The sequence below is a fragment of the Python bivittatus genome, unplaced genomic scaffold (assembly GCF_059951505.1).
Source record: "Python bivittatus isolate LINGU-HERP-01145 unplaced genomic scaffold, Pbiv_v1 ctg000020_np1212, whole genome shotgun sequence".
NCBI classification, from domain to species: domain Eukaryota; kingdom Metazoa; phylum Chordata; class Lepidosauria; order Squamata; family Pythonidae; genus Python; species Python bivittatus.
Window position 1 is genome coordinate 85,811,270 of NW_028277030.1, and position 20,533 is coordinate 85,831,802.

Genomic DNA, 20,533 nt, shown 5'->3' on the forward strand with positions numbered 1-20,533 from the left:
TTAACAACCACAGAATGGCTTTGCCCAGCCTGGTGCCCATGTTCTTAGCCATCTTATTGTGAGATTATAAGCATTGAGATCCAACACATCTGGACAGCAATGAGCTGAAAAAGGTTGACTTTTGACCATAAAGAACTTCTAGGATTGTCCTATATAAAATGATGCCAAAAACAATACAAGTAATTAATTGCATCGTAAGTCCCATGGGGGACGCTTGGGGGGGGGGGTTCAGGGGCCACATTATAAGATACTTTCTTTTTCTTTCTTTTCTTCCTTTCTTTCACTCTGAGGTGGTGGGCGAAATTTTTCAACCTTTTCTGGAGTTTGATGGATGTGTTAAGCCTGGCAGAATTCTGGCTACATGATATGGGAGTGTTTTGGGGTCACACATGTATTAAAGTAAGTAGCCTGCTCCAAGAACATACTCCACATACCAGTTTGTTTGGCTCAGCATCTAAGTATCAGTAACTGTGAGACTGTCAAAGGAGAACTTTTCCTTTAAAATTTTCCTTACTTCTTCCCTTTAAAATTTTCTTCACATCTTCCCTTTAAATCATATTAAGCAAAGTAGCTGTCTTGTTAAGATTTACCTCTCTGTTCTCTTTCTTTCTTGCTAGTAGCATGGTCTGTTAATTAGACTAAGCAATCCTCTTACCTGGGGAAGGCTCTTTGGATGATACTGCAAATGAATTAGTTCCCTCATGTGTACGGGAGCTTCCTATCCATTCTCTGCAATGGGTCCTGGACTCTTATCCTCAAATTTTGCCCTGAAAGCACCAATACTCTCTGTAATCCACTGACCTTCATGCTATCCACAGCTTCTTTGTCATTTTCCATCCACATCACTGCTTCATCTTGCAACCCTTTCTTCCTCCAGATAAACTTCTGCAAGTAATCAAAGGTTGTTATTATTATTGTTGGTTGCACAGTCAGACAGACGTTTAGATTGGATTTGGCATTTTTACCCACCTATCAAATCTTTCCCAAGGACCTGGGATAGGCAGACGTTATCATTTAATGGAGATAAAGGTATTGTCACAGGATGGAAGCTGTTCCAAGTAAAGCTGCCTTTTGCAATTGACTGATGGTGATTTTGTCAATGCTGATGGTGTTCAAGTGGTGCTCCAGATGTTTTGGGAATGCACCCAAGGTGCCTATTACTATTGGCACTATCTTTGCTTCTTTTGCCACAATTGTTCTATTTCTATTTGCAGGTCTTTGTATTGTGTGATTTTCTCCAGTTCTTTCTCTTCTATTCTGCTATCTCCAGGTATTGCAATGTCCACTAGCCAGACCTTTTTGTCTTATCAACATTTGTTAAATCTGGGGTGTTATGTGGCATCATTATCATTATCATTATCATTATCATTATCATTATCATTATCATTATCATTCCTTGTTTATATACATAACTCAAGGCAGTGAACACACCTAATGCTCCAGCTTCCTATTTTCCCCAGAACAACAACTGTGTGAGGTGGGTTGAGGTGAGAGAGCGTGACTGGCCCAAAGTCACCCAGCCAGCTTTCATGCCTAAGGCACCACTAGAACTCACAGTCTCCTGGTTTCTAGGCCAGCACCTTCACCACTACACCAAACTGGCTCTCTTATTAGCAGATTATCAGATTCATAGGGATTCAAGTGGCCACCCTGCAAATGTAATGGAAATGTAAAATTACCACTCAAATAACTGAATATTAACAATGTATGCAGCATAGTCTTTATAAACCTCTGCTAACTATATCATGAGTTCTCTTTTATATATGATGTATCTCTATCTTTAGAAAAAAAAAATGTTTTTCTGCTCCATTTCGAAAGTACACTTTTTCATGTAATGGTGCCTCAAGACTCCTGCCAGTTTTGAATAATGTGCTTAATTTCATTGCAAGTTATCCCCCGCAGTTCATTGCCTATTTCACAGAGGCAGGAATGTCCCTTCAATGAGTCAGGGCTTAAACTATAGCAAGTTGTACCATTTAGAGCTACCTTTACCACGAGTGAAGAATGCCTATAACTGTTGCCTTGCAAACAGAAGGTTTGCAAAAACACAGCAGAAATGTTTTTTAATTATTTTTTTCTGTTCCTGAGCTTTCTCTGTGCTTAAAAAAAAAAAAAAAAACTTGCAGGGGTGCTCTATTTAATTGTTTCTGCAATAGTCCCGTTGATGTGTGTGTGTGTATATTAAAAAACATTTTTCTTTCCCTGAGCTTCTTACTTTTCCTTTCTATCTCAAGTGACTAAAAATGGTGTAGAGACAAGAAAAGAAAAGGAAAGGAAAAGAAAAAAGAAGAAAACAGAAAACAGAAAACAGAAAACAGAAAACAGAAAAAAAAGAAAAGAAATACATGGAAAAAAAGGAAACTCGGGAAAAATAAAAAGTTATTTTTTTAAAAAAAATGTTTCTGCCAGCTTTGTGCTAGCAATCCTTATTTGTAAGCAAGAATTATGGCCATTGTGCTATTAGAGCACTCATGGTAAGGGTAATTCTAACAGAGTTTAGAAAGAAATATGGCAGTAAGAAAGCATTTTTTAAAAGTTGCTTGTTCTGTTACGCATGTGCATTTTGAGGCTTTAAATTTTTACATACAAATTCAATGTGTGTGTATGTATCATATTATCATCAGCCCAAATTAATCGACTGTAACATGAAGGGCTCTTTATTAAAGATTATGGACCATAATCTACCATGATGATCTGTGTGTGCATGTTTGTGTATCACAAACACACAGATACATATATATAAAAATGCATATGTCCAAGGAAGACATGCAACTGATAAATGCGTTCCTGTAACTGAAAGTTTTTTGGGAAGGGAAGGAGGCAGCCACAGAGATATTGTCCAGTGGGGAGACACGATGGCTTGCTGTCTGGACTGTACTCCTTGCAAGCTATTGCTAAACTGTCTCAGTCCAAACAGGACTCTCTTAAATCTTGATTTTAAGCTGGCATGAGCACAGGACAGGAGCAGCAGATTAAGCAGATATCCTTAATCATACTTGGTAAATTTACTAAAATCAATAGGCTTTAAAATGACATGATCAATTTATAACTCCTTGATTTCAGGAGGTCTGTATTAAGTAGGATTCAACATAAGGGTATCAGTTGCTCTTTTTATTTCAGCCTAAAACCTTAAGCACATTCAAAGAAATGGGAGTTTAGTCAAAATCAATGGAGAATGATTCAAAATAATATCAGGTAAGTTCTTGCTGACCCAGTTGTCTCCATAGGCATAGCTGATGGGAAGTATCTGTGGGCAAATTGCTCCTAGGAACCCCTATATCTCCTCTCCATTCATATTTCTGCTAACTACTGGAGCCTCTGGATTCAATCCCCACCACAAGACAGAAGAGACAAAGGGGGTAAAAGGGAATAAAAACTCTTTTAAAGGCAGCAGCATCACAAGGAGGACTTGGACTAACAAGTGAATATTTTCTTCTCCAAGAATCCAGGACATAAAAGAACACAGGTAGCTGGAGTTCAGAACTTATCTGCTTGTTGACTAAATACTTGGCTAAACAAGTTTTGGTTAATGCTGTTGTGAGACAATGAATATGTGCAGGCATTTCACTAGCATTAGCATTTATTCCGTGTGTCACACAGCATTATCCAGAAGTCACCTCTCCAATATGTAGCAGCCATGAACATCTGGAAAAATACTGTTTTGGATTCCAAACTTCCCCTTTAACAGATCTTGTGATCCTGGTCAATTAATCCTTAACACCACTACCTTAAACATTCACAGTTTTATTATGGGTTTCCTCAAATCTCCTCTCTTTTTCTTTCATGCCTCCTGAAAAAATCCAGTCTAGTACCAAATCCAAATTGTATGTGTTTAGAAAATAATTGTTTCAGTAGATGCACTAGGTCCAAAACAAAAAGTATGGTCACTTTTTGAAATTTTAGAAATGGAGTATTAGATGCAAAAGCCAGGAATTCAGAGTAACCCCCTTCATTTTCCACTGTGTTTGCAATATATAAATAAACATCTGTCAGAGAGCATTAGTAACGCCAGCCACAGTGCAGTGGGTGGGGCCTAATGACCATTGGAATCTTAGCCAACTTGATGGTTCTCTTGTTTTCTTCCAAATATTAATTCCTTAGCAGTCAGAAGGCTAGAATGTCAGATCCATTTCCATTTCCTTTTCTTCTTTTATTAATAATTCCATTGTTAAAGCCTGTATTTGAATAAAATAAAATTCCATAATCATTTTGGGAAAACGTTACCTAAATACTCAGTTCTAGTTTAAAATAATGGAAATTATTCACAAAACATTGCTATTATATCTACCTTTTTTCAAACAATCCACTCTCTCCAGATGATTGCAAGAGAGATTTTAATAATTAACTTTAAAATAATACATTTAGGACATTTTGGAACTTCTTCAAAAATGGGGCAAACAAGAAGTGGTCTTAGTAGAACTAAATTCAGACTAAAGCAATCGAAAAATGCACTTTTGATTATCCGTATTAATAATTCCTTTCCTATTATTTTCCAGTTTTTTGGAACTCTAATATCCTTGAGAGTTTTGAAGGCTCAGTTGTTTGAGACTTATTGGCGACCTCCCAACATGCATTTTCTAGTTGGTTTAAGAACCTCAGAGATTGCAGAGCATTTCACCAATTGAGGGTCTTTCTTATAGTATGATAAAAGCAAAGGAAAGCTTTTTGTAGTGGATAAATAAATTCCATGCTCACTGATGCATCGGTTGCAAAATGAGCAAAGGTGCTAGACTTGGTGAGAGTAAATGGAGGTGGGCCATGCAGCATTTTTTCAGTTATCATTCAGTTTGATCAACATAATTTCCTTTTGAAATTTCTTTCAAAAGAGAAAAGAATTTCAAATAAATTTGCATAGTTAAAAAAATTCTATCAAGGGACAAGATGGCCATGGGTTGTGCCTATCATTGTAGAGATCAGTGGTCTGCAGTCTCCTCAGCTTCCTATTTTCTGATTCAGTTCCAAGGGGAGGGGGAAGATATCATGAAGAAATTCATCCCATTGGGCCTTTTCAGACTGAGACGTGTGGGCAACCAGGGAGGCTTCAAAGTGATGTAAAGACATGTAACCAAGAGCAATAATAATGGCACAGGCAATCACTGCCATTCCAACAATAAAGAAGGTTACATATCACCAAGAGAAATTGGAAAGAAGTTTTCAAACGTCCTGGGAATAAACTATTCTTCAAATAGCCTGGCGCTGCTATAAATGTGAGAGGCTTTATAAACTTTAAAAAGAAATATAGGAGGGACCTTTCAGCCACCTCAAAAAACATCATTAACTAAACACAACACAAATCATCCACCCCACAGATTTTCCTCTGGAGGCCATTCCTTCTGGCTGGCCTTCTACCCCCACCCCGCAAAATATTAAATTTGCTTTCTCTAGGATTCTGGATGGAATTTGTGTTCAGCCTTCTGATGATCAAGCCCATTGAATCTGGTTGGGCAATTAATCATGATTAGTGATGAGCGTGCTGGTTCAGCTCAACTCTCAAAGCTGCCTGATCGGGGCATGTGCTGTGTAGTGAGCTGCATGACTGTTGCTGCCACTTAATGGCGGTGATTGGGGTGACTCCGTGTTGGAGGCATCAGTAGCTATTTGCTGATGCCAACACCTAATGCTAAGCCTGCCACTGTGAGGAGACTTTATTACCCTACATACAAAATCACAAGGAATGTTTCCCCATCCCATCTGCTGACTTAGTCCCGCAGCTGTTAGTGATGAATTGAGATGAAGGTTTTTAGTCCCTGAGTGGCATCTCTTCAGCTTACACCTCGGCATCTTCTAATCTCACATCTGCAATCACTGCCAGCTTACTGGGTCTTGTCTTGATTGTGAGCAGTATTTATAACAGATGTGTCTAATGGAGATAAAACAGATTTCTTTTTCTGTTGAGTGGTCAAGACAGCAACGTTAAGATTGCCTGCAGCTCCTTCTCCTTTCCAATGAATGGAAATAGCAAGAATCCAGTTTAGCCTTTCTGCACAATTAGCAAATTCCGAAATTATATCAAATACATTTTCAAACAGTTTTCAAGGCTGGTTTTGACAAAGTGCTAACATATATAGGTATTGCAGAAGGGATCAGACTTTGGAACATCCTTTATTTGTTAATAATAATTGTCATCAGTTTTTTCTCTTTGTAGTTCCATGGCTTTTATAGATGCAATGGAGCATGTGCTTGCACAGCACGTTGGTCCCTGTGGTTCCTCAAGGAGAAGTCCCTATGCCCTACTCTTATAATCTGCTAGACAAGCTGTGACCTGTTGGGTTCACGTTTCAGAGATATTCCTCACCTAAACAAAGATACAGAATGACCATGAGCAGGCAAAAAAAAAAAGCAGTGGGAACAGGAGTGACTTTCAACTTCCTGCCAGCTTCCCCATTGACTTTCCTTGTGGGAAGCTGGCAGAGAACATCAAAAACCTTCCTTCCTTCCTTCCTTCCTTCCTTCCTTCCTTCCTTCCTTCCTTCCTTCCTTCCTTCCTTCCTTCCTTCCTTCCTTCCTTCCTACCTTCCTCCCTCCCTCCCTCCCTCCCTCCCTCCCCTTTCACTCACTCACTCACTCACTCACTCACTCACTCACTCACTCACTCACCCCCTTGCACCCACATCCTCCCTGACCTGCACTGCACCTTCAGGCACCCTCTTTCCCCCAACTGGCAGCAACCACTTACCTGCCTGCTGGCCTCAGACTTGCAATTTCCTGCTGGCTTCCCCACTGACTTTTTTTATGGGAAGCTGGCAGGGAGTGTCAGCAATCATGATCAAGTTTAGACTTCCTGCCAGGTTCCCCACTGACTTGTGGGAAGCTGGCAGGGAGCATTGGAAATGATGATCACATGGCTGCAGCTGGCCGTGGCAGTGTGGCGGCATTGAAGCAGCCACAACTTTGCAAAATTTCCATCCCAAGGGAGTAATGGGTCCTGGATTTTGGATGCATTCTGTAATTTAGCTCATTTGAGGTACCTTGGTTCAAAAATTCTTGCCCTGTGATACACATCTCTCCATTTTGAGCAGGAACATTTGAAGAACACTTTCTAATGTGCTTTTCAATCAAGCTGTGTATCCATTTAATTTTAATGCCTGAACTTAACTAGCTTGGTAAACAGAAAGTAATGGGATAGTTTGTCAAGTGTTTTGCAGAAATCGTGTTTCTATAGCATTCCCAGGGAGTTACTTGCATTAATTTCTTATCTGTTTATAATGTTATAAAAACTCAATATAAAAAAATAGGAAGAGCCATGTTGGATCAGGTCATAGGTCCAATCTCTATCGTACAGTGCCAGTTGGATGCATCTGGGAAGCTCACAGGGACTGGAGTGAGATGGCTCTTTTCCACGGTTGCTTTCCAGCAACTAGCATTTAAGAGATGCTGCCTGTGATTCAGGAAGTAGTAAACACCAGTCAAAATAAGTAGCCATTGATAGCCTAATCCTCCATAATCCTGTCCAGTTACCTTCTAAAACTATCCAAATTGACTGCCACTACCATAGCTACTGACAACAAATTCCATAGTTTCAATATCTGCTTTGAGAAAAGTATTTCCTTCTGTTGGTCCTGATTTCCTTTCTGTGTTTAGTTTCAATGGATGACATTGAAATCCATGCAATGGATGTAGGAGGGAAGAGAATCTCTCTCTTTCCACATTATCTATGCCAGGCTTGATTTAATATAATGGGAGACATTTTCTATTCTATATGTCTCCCCTTGCCCTCCTTTGTTCCAAACAAAAAAGTTGTAATCTTTCAGCACAGCTGTAATCTTCATCTGTTACTCTTTCTTGCAGCTTCTCTACCTTTATAATATTCTTCCTAAGTTACAGTAACCAGAATTGTCCACAATACTACATGTATGGTCTCTCCCTAAATTTGTAAAAGGGCATTTTAATACTGGCAGTTCTGTTTTCCATTCACTTGTTAACTATTCTATGGATGGAATTTGCATTTTTTTTACAGCACACCACACTGGAGTCCACTGTGAATCCAAGATCCCTTTCTTGATCAATCATTGCCATCTCTGATCCCATTAATGTATAGGTGAGATCTAGATCTGATTGCACTAATGTTGTTTATAGGGCTGTTCAGTATTTCAGATCCAGTTCTCAAAAGGTACCTTGTAAATATGCAGGAGTGAGAACAGCAGCCACATTTTCTCCTGGGGCAGCCCTAATTCTTTACACTGAAGTGTATTTACCATTCTGAAACATAATCAAGCCATTTAGGGAGAACATTTTGGTATTCTTCACAACCCCCTTTTGATTTTACAGCTTGAACAGTTTGATATAATCAGCAAACATCACCACTTTACTGATCATCTGTAATTCCAGATAATTTATATACAAGTTAAAAAGCACTGGTTCCAATAGTTATCCCTTGAAGACCCACATTACAAATCTCACCCGTGTGAGAAATGTTCATTTATTCCAATTCTTTTTTCCCTATATTTTAACCAGTAACCAATTCAGAGGGTCTCTATTTATATACTATGGCCTCTTATATATACACTGAAGGTTATAGCATTATGGTCATTGTTCCTGATCAATTCAATAACTTACACCTATTGGACAGAATTCTGATTTTAAGATTAAAATTACAATTACTTAAAATGTTGTATTAATCTTATATTAAGATTACAATTCAGTTCAGTGTTGTGTCTCCTTTTGTTGGCTCCCTGAGTAACTGTTCTAGGGCACAATCATTTAGGTTATCTAGAAATGTCTTTTTGTATATTCAGTTAATGCAGGAGGAGAAGGAACAATCCCATTTTCTCCTGCTGGCCTTACCATTCACTCACTATTAGCATAAAAGTATGTTAGATAAAGCAGAGACATCTATTTCTTAAGTAGTGCCACAGGCTAAGGGGAATGAACACCAGGTGCATCTGCCAAGGGGAGGTTATACTCAACACAATCTTCTTATCCTGACTGAATATATGGAAAGTTCCTATGAACAACTTTTTTATTCCTTTTCTCACCCCATTTCTCATTAGGAATATAAATCCCAATTATGGGGTTGTAGCCAAAGATAAGTGAAATGATGAAGATGTGATTTATTAAGGCAATTTATATGGCTGCCCAACTCATTCAGGGTGACTCCGGGTAGCTTATAGTAATAAAACCCCAAATACAAACCCACTACCCCCCTCCCCAATCCCCTGGCGTCAACAGTACATTCAGACAAACCACTTGTTTGTGATCCTTAAAGTAGCCTGCCTTTTCTTTAGGTTTCTGTATGAGACAGAAAAAAAGGTCCCTCTATTTTAACCAAGCCACTCATTAAAGTTAATGCAACTCTTAAAGCAGTAGCATCTCTTTTTTTTTTCCAGGCACACAAAGCCGCCTGAAAAATGTCAGGCTGCTTTAATGAATAGCAGAGAAGTGGTATACCAAGATCCAAAGACTTATTTGGATTTTCCAAGTGTAAGCAGCCCTACCAAACAGGTACCATAGGAATCACCTAGAAGATCAGGTATTTCAAGGTACTGAGTAGTCAGTCTGAATTTTCCTCCATGGAATCTATTTTTCCATCCTGCTAGAAAACTCTCACCGGGTGAGCCTGCTTTTATGTGGCTGGCAAAGAACAAAGATCCTGCAATGTAAACTTACAGAGCCACATTATAAGTAAATGTTAAGGTTCCTGATTAGGTTGTTTTGCTTTGTTTTGTTTTAATTAACAACTGGTCATGTCTGACTCCTCTCAGTTGGATTCTTTTAATAATGTACTGAATTGGAAATCGGAATTGATTTAATCTGTTGGTCAAGTCTAGGGAATGGTTTTACCTTGAGCATGTGTATTTATGGTCTTAAGAAAACTCTAGAAAAAAGTTATGTCCTTCTTTAGCCATGCAGCCCTTTTCATATGTGCTTAGCTTGCAGCTTATTAATTTGGGTAAATAATATGAGTGGAAGAGGCATATTGACCTCTGAAATATACGACAGGACCTGGCAGTCTATTATACTTCACAAGTGCAGACATCACAAACTGTCACAGAGGTGCCCCCTGGAAAGCAGATGAACACAGTATCATTGCAAAATGGGGCACTTAAAAAATATAGACACTTCAGTTGCTCTTGATAGCTACTTAGTTCTTTCTGCTGTAGAAGATAGAATATCAAGGGTATTTCTTGTAGTCTAGTCAAGGTGAACTGACATTAGCCAGGCTTAGTCTCTGCAGAATCAAATCCTTCCTAATCTGAAATAGGGAGCAATGGGCATTTGGAGCTCCCACTGAATGACAGTGTTGGAATAAATTGTATATATTCAGTGTAAGCCTCTGAGTGTCTTTTGATTGGAGTGACATAGAAATATGTTGAATAAATAAAATTGTTTAGTAAGGCAGTGTAGAGCTGTGAGACACAATGCACCTCCTTGCTTCTATGTGCTTTGGGGGCATTGATTATGGCAATGCCCCCAAAGTGACTTGAAGTCCTCATGTCTTTGCTGTGCCTCAACAAGACAAAGTGCAGCTATGTCTATGACTTAGGGATAGCTTTCCTTTGCCTAACTTGTGGAAATCTTCTTTATCTGGTTGGTTTTGGGTTGTAATATAACTTGGTTCCTCTCTTGACTAGCTGTCTCTCTCCCTCCTCCTTTTTCCTCTTTTGCTGGCATATTTTTTCTATTCTGATGGCAGATTGTGGAAGCAGTCGACAGATTGTGGTTTCTGTTGGAAGAAAGCAATTTAATTGGCAGAAGTGGCTGGAACTGTCTTGAGTGCTTACATAAGCAGAAAAGTGTGTAAATTTCATAACAAGCTTTTTTTTTTTTAAAGTGTCTTATCTTAACCCGCTCCAGCCACCGTTTTTGAATCCTGAATTTGTTAGTCAGGATTTCATTTTTAAACTAATTTAGTAGACAGGCCCTCTTTCTAAGGAAGCCTGAAGTCTAGAATGCTCTGATAGTAATGATCTCTTAGAAAGAAATGAACACCAACTTAACAGCTTCCACGTTTTTGATGTGAAAAGGAACTGTAATAGTCTTACTTATAGATAACAGCCACAAGATAGAGGTGAGGGAATCTGAGTAATATTCTTCTGAAGAAGTAAGAGAGAGAAAGGGAAAGATCTATGGAGGCGAGGGAAAGGCAGGAAACCCAGAACGGTCCAAATTGTGTGAATTGATTGTGTGTTTCAGATTAGCACCATCTGTTCAAATTGTTTATGGATTTAAAGAAATCTCCATGTGTTTGGTTCAAGAGCAACTAAGCATCTGCGTCTTGCCTTAGGGTACATTTTACTTCAAACATTTCATATTGACTACTTTCTAAATAGTCTTCCTTGAATGATAAATGTTGTTTTGATTTGTTAAATAGGAATTTACATTAATCATATAAATAACTGAACAGACAGGGCATCATTTTGTACTTGATTATGCAGCGGTCTTCTTTACAATGCAGTTTATTTACTATGCCCCACTGAAATTAAATCAGTCGTACAGTACATGGAATTTTCTTGTGATTAAATGAAGATTTTTAAAAGACATATTTGTACTTCTGCATTCTCTGGGTTAAATATCTAACATCAAACTAGCCCATAAAGCTAAGCTACAACATGATTTCCCAGCCTGTTTGTCCAAGAACAGCACAAGATGGGTGCCTTCCATGCCCCCAAACAAACCTTGGTAGTCTCACCCATTTCTCTGTCCGGTAGCGAACTATATCTTCATATTTCTTACATCCATTCTAGGAGCCTGATGCTAAATTATGAGGAAGAATTCAATGCAGCTTGATTTATTTTATTGTTACAACATACAGGATTATTTTCAGCTGAACATATTGTTAAATGAGGGTGAAAAGTAAGGATTATAATTGGTCAGCTACAATTTTGAGAAATAAGCACCAGACACCATGACTTGAAGTTGGCTTATTTTCCTAAACATATTAACCTGGACTAACCACTGTTAGCCAGGTTCAGATATAAAAACAAATTGCTACTACTTGAAGATTGGAAACGAAAACTTCCAATTTCCTCTTGATGAAGCCAGAAGATAAGAAAAAAAAGGTAAACAGCTGGTGAATATAGCATGCCCTAACTTGGTCTTAGTGACTATGTGCATAGTGACTCCTATCATCTTCCCAGCTGAATTTTTTTCCTACTTCAATAGGAAAATTTAAAAAATCAGCAGTTTATCTTGATTGTTAAAATGGCAGTCTTAATTGTGCATGTTGTAATGCAGATTCCATTGCTTATCTGTTTGCATGCAACATTGATGCATGTATGAAAAGATGGAGCTTACATCTTAATGCCATGATGCACAATTCATCATCTTGACATCATTCTGACCAGGAATGGATGCATATGGTTTAGGCAAGCTTTTTGGATCAGCTGGTTTAACTTAATTGGTGTTTTACTTTATATTTAGATGATGAATCATATTCATATTCTAACATTACCCTGGAATCCAAATGAATCCAATGCAAATTAGAAATAGTTTCAATTAAAAAATTAACAATATTTTTCTTTTGTCAATAAACATCTGCATTTGAAAGCCATGTGACTCAGTGGACCAAACAGCAATGCTTTGATAATCTTGGTCTTATTTATTTCAGTATTTCTATTCTGTTAGATGTATTGTTTTAACAATTTCAGAAGCCATATAATAGAGGTTGAAGTTACATTCAGGTTTTTATACACTCTAAATATTGGATATACTGTAAAGAGGAAAGCTGGCTTCCTTTGGTGATAATTCCTACAGAAGATCAGCTTATAATTCTATCAGCACTAAATATTTGGTGCAATCTGTTATATATCCCATGGGAGAATAGATCCCAATGCATCTTACTGGAATTTGCTCCTGAGCAAATATATAGATAATCATAACCCTCATGTGTTGGAATTTAGATTGCTTTTCCTTTTGACATTTAAACCACACGCTGCACTAAAAATGAAGACAGAAGTCCACCAAAGGAGAGATTTATTTTCAGTTAAAACACTTGCTTCATTAAAACCACATGTCAGTAAGTAATGTATAAGCAAACGTATGAATTTAGGCTAAGGCATATGGTGTAAAAGCTGTGCTGACCATTGCACTTTATTTTTAAAATAATATTAGCTGTTAACAACCACAGCATAGTCATAGATTGACTACAGCAAGAGTTTTGGGTGTGAATGGAAGAATTCTCTGATATAGTAAAAATAAAACTGATTATGGTATGTGTTTTAATGGATTAGATTCCTCATTTGGGAAATCTTTTTCTCTTTGAGACCAAGAGGTATTTCTAATGCAAATAGGAAGTTCAGCTTTTTGGATAGCATAAATTTGTCATTGAATGTTCATTTTTATTCTTTTCAACACAGTGAAATGTTGGAAAGAAATTATATAAAGGGGCTGGCTGACTGCTCATCTCTGTCTGAACACAAAGGGATCAAATTTAATATGGTGGGAAAAGCTGGCAAAAGAAATATCAAATCTAAAAGTGGGCCACATCAGGGCCACTGCTGAGAAAAAACACCCCCCCCTGCCAAAATCCCCCAATGCACCTTTATAGGAAAGACAGTTGGTCCACAGTTCAGAATGCTGCTGACTAGAGAGAGTAAAGGAAGATGACCTTGACAGAGATAGGCCAGGTCTGTTTCCAAAGTGATGAGAAGAAAAGCATGGCTTAAGTCCGAAACAAGCAGAAACAATGTGTCAGCGGCCCAAACAGAAACCTCCCTAATTCACATGGGTATAAGAAGGGAAGGAAGCACAGCACAGTCAGATTTGCAAGATTCTAGTATTACAGCCACCCTCAATAAAAGTAGTCCTAGCCTTCCTGTGGGGTTGATTCTTAGTCTGGTCTTCCTGGTGGGCTGATAGCCTGCTTCATTGTAAGCCACCACCCTCATTCATGTGACCCAGAATAGAGTGTCTGCAACCTGGACCTGTGTTTCCCAGGGTACTCATATATACAAACATACAGAGACACAACACAAGAGGAAACCAGACATAATGCATTATTTTATCATGCAGAATATACAGATGCCTTGGGTGGCTAGTTTTGGTAATGGGGTTGGAGAAATTCCAGATGTCATGATTTGAATGCTTTTCCCTTTTTGCCAGATTTCCCAAAATATTGGAGCTTTCAGCCATACATGAACAAAATGCCTTTAAACATTTGTGTGAACCCACTTTTAAGAACTGTATCCCAGGTTATAAGAGATACAGCTTACAAAGAAAACTATAGATTTAACAAAACTAAATATTAAAAAAAAAAATCAGAGTACAGCTACAATTTACTGTACTATAAGTGTCACATTCCATTTTTTATCCAGAAGGCACATGGGGGATTCTAAAAATGTATTTGGTTAGCTTCACCCATTGGAGGTTCTGGTGATATCCCAAGCAATCTATCCATGTGTGTAGAGCAATGTACTTAGAGACCTGAGACTATTTTTGCCATTTCTGTCACATTTTTCCAGAATGTTGGTTTCATTTTTGCACCTTTTGTCACACTTTCTACTTATAGTATGTAGGCTCATTTGTGCCCCTGTAAAAAGAGTTAATCTTTGTCAGTTGGGCTTCCTACTTGAATAAGTCAGTTGGAAGGAAGGCTCTCTGAGGTGTGGCTTTTTTTTTAAGATGGTTCTTCTAAAACAAAGGTTTTAAGATTCCTTGTTTCATTCCTTTGCTTCCTTCTGATGATATTGTGAAAACAAATTCAAGTTGTTAAAATACCAATTAAGTCAATCTACACATGGGAACTCAATTAGGAACTTGACACAGAGCAGCCATATCACATTTCTGAAATCATCCATTTTCATCATTACTTACATATGAATGCAAATTCCTCTGAGCTCTACTTTGTACTGAAACTAATGCTTTTGGTTGACTTAAAACATAGTATTTCATTCCAATAATATTCACAATAGATGTTTCTGAGCTGATATGCACATTTTGAAATTTATGAAGATATTGTGAGCTCATGGCCAAGGTTCTGTGATAGTGTGAATTTGCTTCCCACCATCCCTTCTAATTTTCCAGGATGCTCTATTATTTGGATTATTTTTTATCCTTTTTTTTTTTTTCTGGGAAGATAGACAGACTTCCAAAGCACTGGACTTCAACCGATGCTTTTATTTTTAAAGAATGATTTTGTGGTACATGGGGCATGCTTAGAATTAGAGAGTTCTTTAATTTGTCACTTTGTTTTCAGCCCCATTCACACATAGCTTTGAGCTAGACTAAGAAATCCACTGGAAGCCAGTGTAAACAGCAAAATGCTGCTGCAACATATGCAAATGTTGTGATATTCTCATCTGCACAGGACTTAATATTTTATCTCCTTTCTTTAGATGTTTCACGATGTGTGGCAGAGAGGAAATATACCCAGGAACAAGCACGCAAGGAGTTCCAGCAAGTATTCATCCCAGAATGCAATGATGATGGCACTTATAGCCAGGTTGATTGCAACAAGTTTTGATTATTCATTTCACCCATCTCTTTCTCTAGTATCTGATTACTACTTTCTTTTTCTGACCTTGAGTTATCATTGATTGGTTCTGAAGTAACTCTGTGTTTTTTCTGAAATAAAAAGAGCTCATATGAAGATATATAACTTTTAAAGTCAAACATGAAGTCTTAAGAACTGAAAGTTCTTAAAATGAAGAACTCATACTACTGCTAGCAGTATTGGGAAAGTGTCTCCTGTCTCATTTCTTGCAAGCATTTTAAAAACTTGGCCAGATATATCCGATGATATCCAATGTTGTGTTAGTATATTTCTGCTAGCTCAGTAAGATTGTCTCCTCCTTTCCTCCACCCTGTAGAATCCAGCATGCTCTCAAAAATTATTTTGGAAGTTTGAAGACTCTCCAGAAAAAACTTATGAGGGTGCATAGGGATCTGGAGATTCCATCATATTCTACTGATGGAAGAAACAAGCATGTTATGAGATTCTATTGAAAGTTGGGTTACCCATCTGTTAAGTTACACATTTATCTTAGCTATGAGTGAATGCTTATTCATAGCACTTTAAAGCATAAACTGTTGAGTCTTTGGTGTTCTCTGAGCTTGGTTGTTTGCTTGCAGACGTTTCATTACCCGAATAGCGTAATACCCTGATACATACATCAGTGCTAGTGAGTGTGGGGTTTGTTCCCTCTTTATATACAGTAGCTTGCCCTGCCAGTGTTGGTGGGGGTGTGGATTTCTCCTTGGTAGTTCCTTGATTAAGGTATTGTTTCCTGCTTGATTATTTATCTGTGTTAATCCCTGCTTATCTGGGTGTTGGCTGCTGGAGAGGAAGTTTTTGTTTCCTTTTTAGCTTTTTTATTGTCTCTTTGAATGGTGTGTAAATGTGGTTTATCTCTATGTGTCTATTGATGGCTGATTTGTCTGAATCCCAACCTTCCAGGAATTCTCTAGCATTTTTGGATTTAGCTTGGTCTAGGATGCTCACAGTTTCCCAGTTGAAACTATGGTTGAGTCTGTCCATGTGTTGTGAGATTTAAGAGTTTTCAATATGTCTTCTGACTACTAATTGGTGTTCACGGATGCATTCTGCTAGTCTTCTGCATGTGTGTCCTACATAGTGGCTGTTACAGTCCTTAAACTGTATGTTGTAGATGACTCCTGTTTTTTCTTCTTGGGCTATTGGGTCTTTTGGTTTGGTTTTGGTCAAGGAATGACCAAGGAGAAAACCACACTCCCACCAACACTGGCTGGGCGAGCTACTGTATATAAACAGGGAGCAAACTCCACACTCACTAGTATTAATGATGCTACCTAGTTGGGTAATGAAACATCTGCAAGCAAACAACCAAGCTTAGAGAGCACCATGGACTCCACAGTTCAACCCTGAGCTACATATATTCTCTTCTATTGAAAGCATAAACTTTACAAAGGGTAAGCTGATATTCAGTTACTGTCTTTCTAACAATGAAACACTGTTTTTGATGGATTGCATGACTGCTCCTTATTGATCAGACACTATGCTGTGAATAAAACTTATTAGGGTAATTTCAGTAAATTTATTTTGGTAATTCTGCTCAGCTGAATAGGGTTTACTAACTGGAAAGTTTAGGTAGCTGCAGCCTTAGGTAGCCTGTATTTTAGCTGATTTGATATGATTTGGATAACTTCACGGCAAACAGGGCTTCAGGTATGGAGAGTTAATGCAGTTAATTAATCTCAGTTAATGAAGTGTTGGGCTGAATATCCATTCCATACTTTTGTAAGGTACCCCTCTACACACAAACACAAAAAAGAGGTGTTTGTGACTTTTGAAAAAGTTTTTTTTTTTTTTGCTTTTATAACAAAGTGTTTTCTGCTATTTGAAGTAGTAGTCTGAGAGAGACACAGTGTTCTTGCCTGATTTGGAACAGAATGGCCCACTCTTTTCTTTCCACCAGGAGGGCCAGTGAGAATACTGCTACAGTGTGATGTGTTATTATGCCTTTTAAATGAGGATAGAATGTGCTCTATGAATTTGCTTATTTAAAAGATTAATATCCTACCTTTTATTTAGGAGCTCAAGGCAACATACATTGCACTCCCTCCTCACAAAAACAACCTGTTGAGAAACATTGGGCTAAGAGAGAAAATAGCTGGCCCAAAGCCACCCAGGGAGTTTGTTTGGCTGGGAGTGGACCAGAACCTGGGTCCAACCCCATAACCACTAAACCAGAGTAGTTTTCATTCTACCATTCCATTAAGCTGTTCTTTTAGAAATAAGGGAAGAATCCTCTAACGCTGCAGGTCTTCAGATAATTATTTTTTCTCTACTGGTATTCCCCCAAATTGAGAAAAATAAATGGACAGGCTTAATTCATATTAAATTACCATACAAGACTAATTTGAGAAAAGTTGTGACTTGATTTGAATTATAATCAACTCAGATTACATCATTTTATTTTTCCATCTATGCAATAGTTAGGAGGAAAAAAATGACTGCATTCTGAATGAGCTGTCATTGAATATCTGCTGAAGATACTATTAGTGGTTCCCCAATCAGATCATGAGGCTCAGGTTTTGTCTATTCTCATCCAAGTTTCAAGCTTTATCCATTTAATATAATCCATAAAAACAAATGGGCCTACTGATTTTGATGTGATACTAGGTTTTGCAAAACTCTGAAAAGGAAGATTCAATTATTATAGATGCTAACTGGAAAAAACTCAGCATTCTCTCTCAAGAAAATGTGACATATTAAAATATTCTTTCTGAGTTTCAAATACTTGGCATTTTTTCACAGGTTCAGTGCCATAGTTACACAGGCTACTGTTGGTGTGTCACCCCTAATGGTCGTCCAATCAGTGGTACAGCTGTAGCACATAAAACTCCACGTTGCCCAGGTAACTATATATATGTTATTGTGGCAGAAACTGTTCTTACCTTTTCTTACTCTATATCTATCATGATACATGGAACCAAATTATCCACATACAGAAGTTACCTGCCAAACTGAATATTTGTTTATTATTGTACCTTTCTATTCAAATGCTTCTAACAATAAATAAAATGTAGAATACAAAAATAATAATTCAAAACTGCACAGATGTCAGTTAACAAGTAAGAGGTTGGCTTTTGTTCTACAGTGAGGGTTGAATGCATTCTCCAGCTTGGGAGCAACACAGGGGAAAGCCTTCTCTTACATGCCAGATAAATGAGTCTCTAACAACAGGAGGAAAGAGACAGCAAACCAGTTTGGTGTAGTGGTTAAGGCATCATGCTAGAAAGGGGGAGACTGTGAGTTGTAGTCCCACCTTAGGCACAAAGCCAGCTGGGTCACCTTGGGGTAGTCGCTCTCTCTTAGTCCTAGGAAGAAGATAGAGGCAAACCACTTCCAAAAAACCTTGCCAAGAAAACTGCAGGGATTAGTCCAGGAAGTCTCCAGGAATCAACAATGGCTTGAAGGTACATGCAAACACACACACACACACACACACACACACACAAACAAACACCAGGGGGACCTCCTTTGCAGATCTTATTGCCCAAATAGGTTTGTAAGAAGTGGACCTGACTTAAGCTATTTGGAGCTCTAAAACTGCATGTCAGCACCTTATATTATGCCTGGTAAGCAGTTCCCAACCAGTGATGATCTTTCAATTCCAGTTTTATGAGATCCCCGCATCCAACCACTGGTTAGCAGCCTAGCTGCCCCATTTTACACCAGTTGCAACTTCTGGATGCTTTTCAAAAGTAGCCCCAAGTAGAATAACTTGCAATAGTCCAACTTATATTTTCACTATTGAGCATCACATTGTATTAGATTTATCATTCTTCTTGGTTTCTCTGTGGTTTGGTTTCCTATCATTTCAGTGGAGCCATGAACTTTATGTCACAGAGTAATAGATAACTGTACTTTAAACAATAAACCAATTTCCTGCTGACCTTATTTTAAAGAGTATAATTGTATAAATCTTCAGCGTGAAACTCAAATGACCTGAGCATGACATTCAGGCTGCAATTCTATACTTGGGATTCTGGCATAAATTTTATTATGGTCAATGGCGTACATTCATAAAATTGACAGCAGAATTATGCTGGGGGAGAGGTTTGGATATGAATAGAAGATTAGTGTTCTAAATCTAAGTTAGCTTTAGATTTTCAATCCAAACTGATGCTCATGAAGTTGCAACCTATATTTTATCGTGATTGTTTTGTAAATGTCAGACTTTTCCAATATTACTGTTTTTAAATACAAAATTAGCATTTTTGTAAATGCAAAAAAAAAAAAAAAGGAATGAGGACAAAGCAGTTTCCAAACAGGATAGTTTGGGATCATCTTGCGTTCACATGGCAATTGCCCATATTCTGGTTTCCTACAAGAGAGTAGAGGAAAAAAATGTTCCCATTATAGCGCTTCAGTTCTGAAGTCCAAAAAGTTTCCTTTACAGATTTGTTTTTTGGACCTTACATACCAGTGCTTATAAGGTACTGGTTGAACACATTATTATATTTGTCCACTGTGTAGTAGCTTGTGTGGATCACAAACTGCCAGTATAAATATCATTATCTGTATTTTAGGTAAAGACCAACAAGCATAATGCCAGATAAAAAGGCATTTCCCAAATAATTTGAGACCTGCCCAGTTCAAACTACACCAATTAACACAGTTGCTTATAGCATTCTGGAGAATCAGTGTATCCTATTCATACAGGTGTAAAAACAGGGTCGAGATTGTATTGCTGTGAGTGATCTTGACCAAATGGAAGCAAAATTTTTATCAAAGGAAGTCTGTGGGGCTGAAGGCTGAGATGATTTTGGTGAGAATTGCATGTTGTATAATCAAATTGATTTTCTGTCTCTCATCTACTAATTTTATTTGCAATTCTAGTCAGGGAAAAAATGTTCACAATGTTAACATATAACATATACTTCAGAAAAAAAAGATATAGTCTTAAAGATCTGCAGTGGGAATGCATACAAATTCAAATAAATGTCATGTTATACTGAACACTGTATCTAGAAATAATAGAATTGTACAACTTTTGAAAAAAAAAAGTCAAAGTAAGTTCAAAACAGCAATTTTAAATGCTTGTTCTGAAAGACCATGTTTAAAATGGTATACATTTCCTTCCTGTTTTAAAGATAAATTAAGATTTGCCTC

At 37.8% G+C, this 20,533-nt stretch overlaps 1 protein-coding gene across 6 annotated transcripts in view; it reads left to right on the top strand.

The window, feature by feature from the left end:
* SMOC2 (SPARC related modular calcium binding 2) overlaps positions 1-20,533 on the top strand; it is a 137,572-nt gene that overhangs the window by 38,863 nt on the left and 78,176 nt on the right. For all 6 annotated transcript variants that reach the window (XM_007427715.4, XM_015887983.3, XM_015887984.3 and 3 more), the window contains exons 3-4: positions 15,273-15,379; positions 18,173-18,272. In XM_007427715.4, the coding sequence (XP_007427777.1) occupies positions 15,273-15,379; positions 18,173-18,272 (207 nt within the window). The remainder of the gene's footprint in view (positions 1-15,272; positions 15,380-18,172; positions 18,273-20,533) is intronic.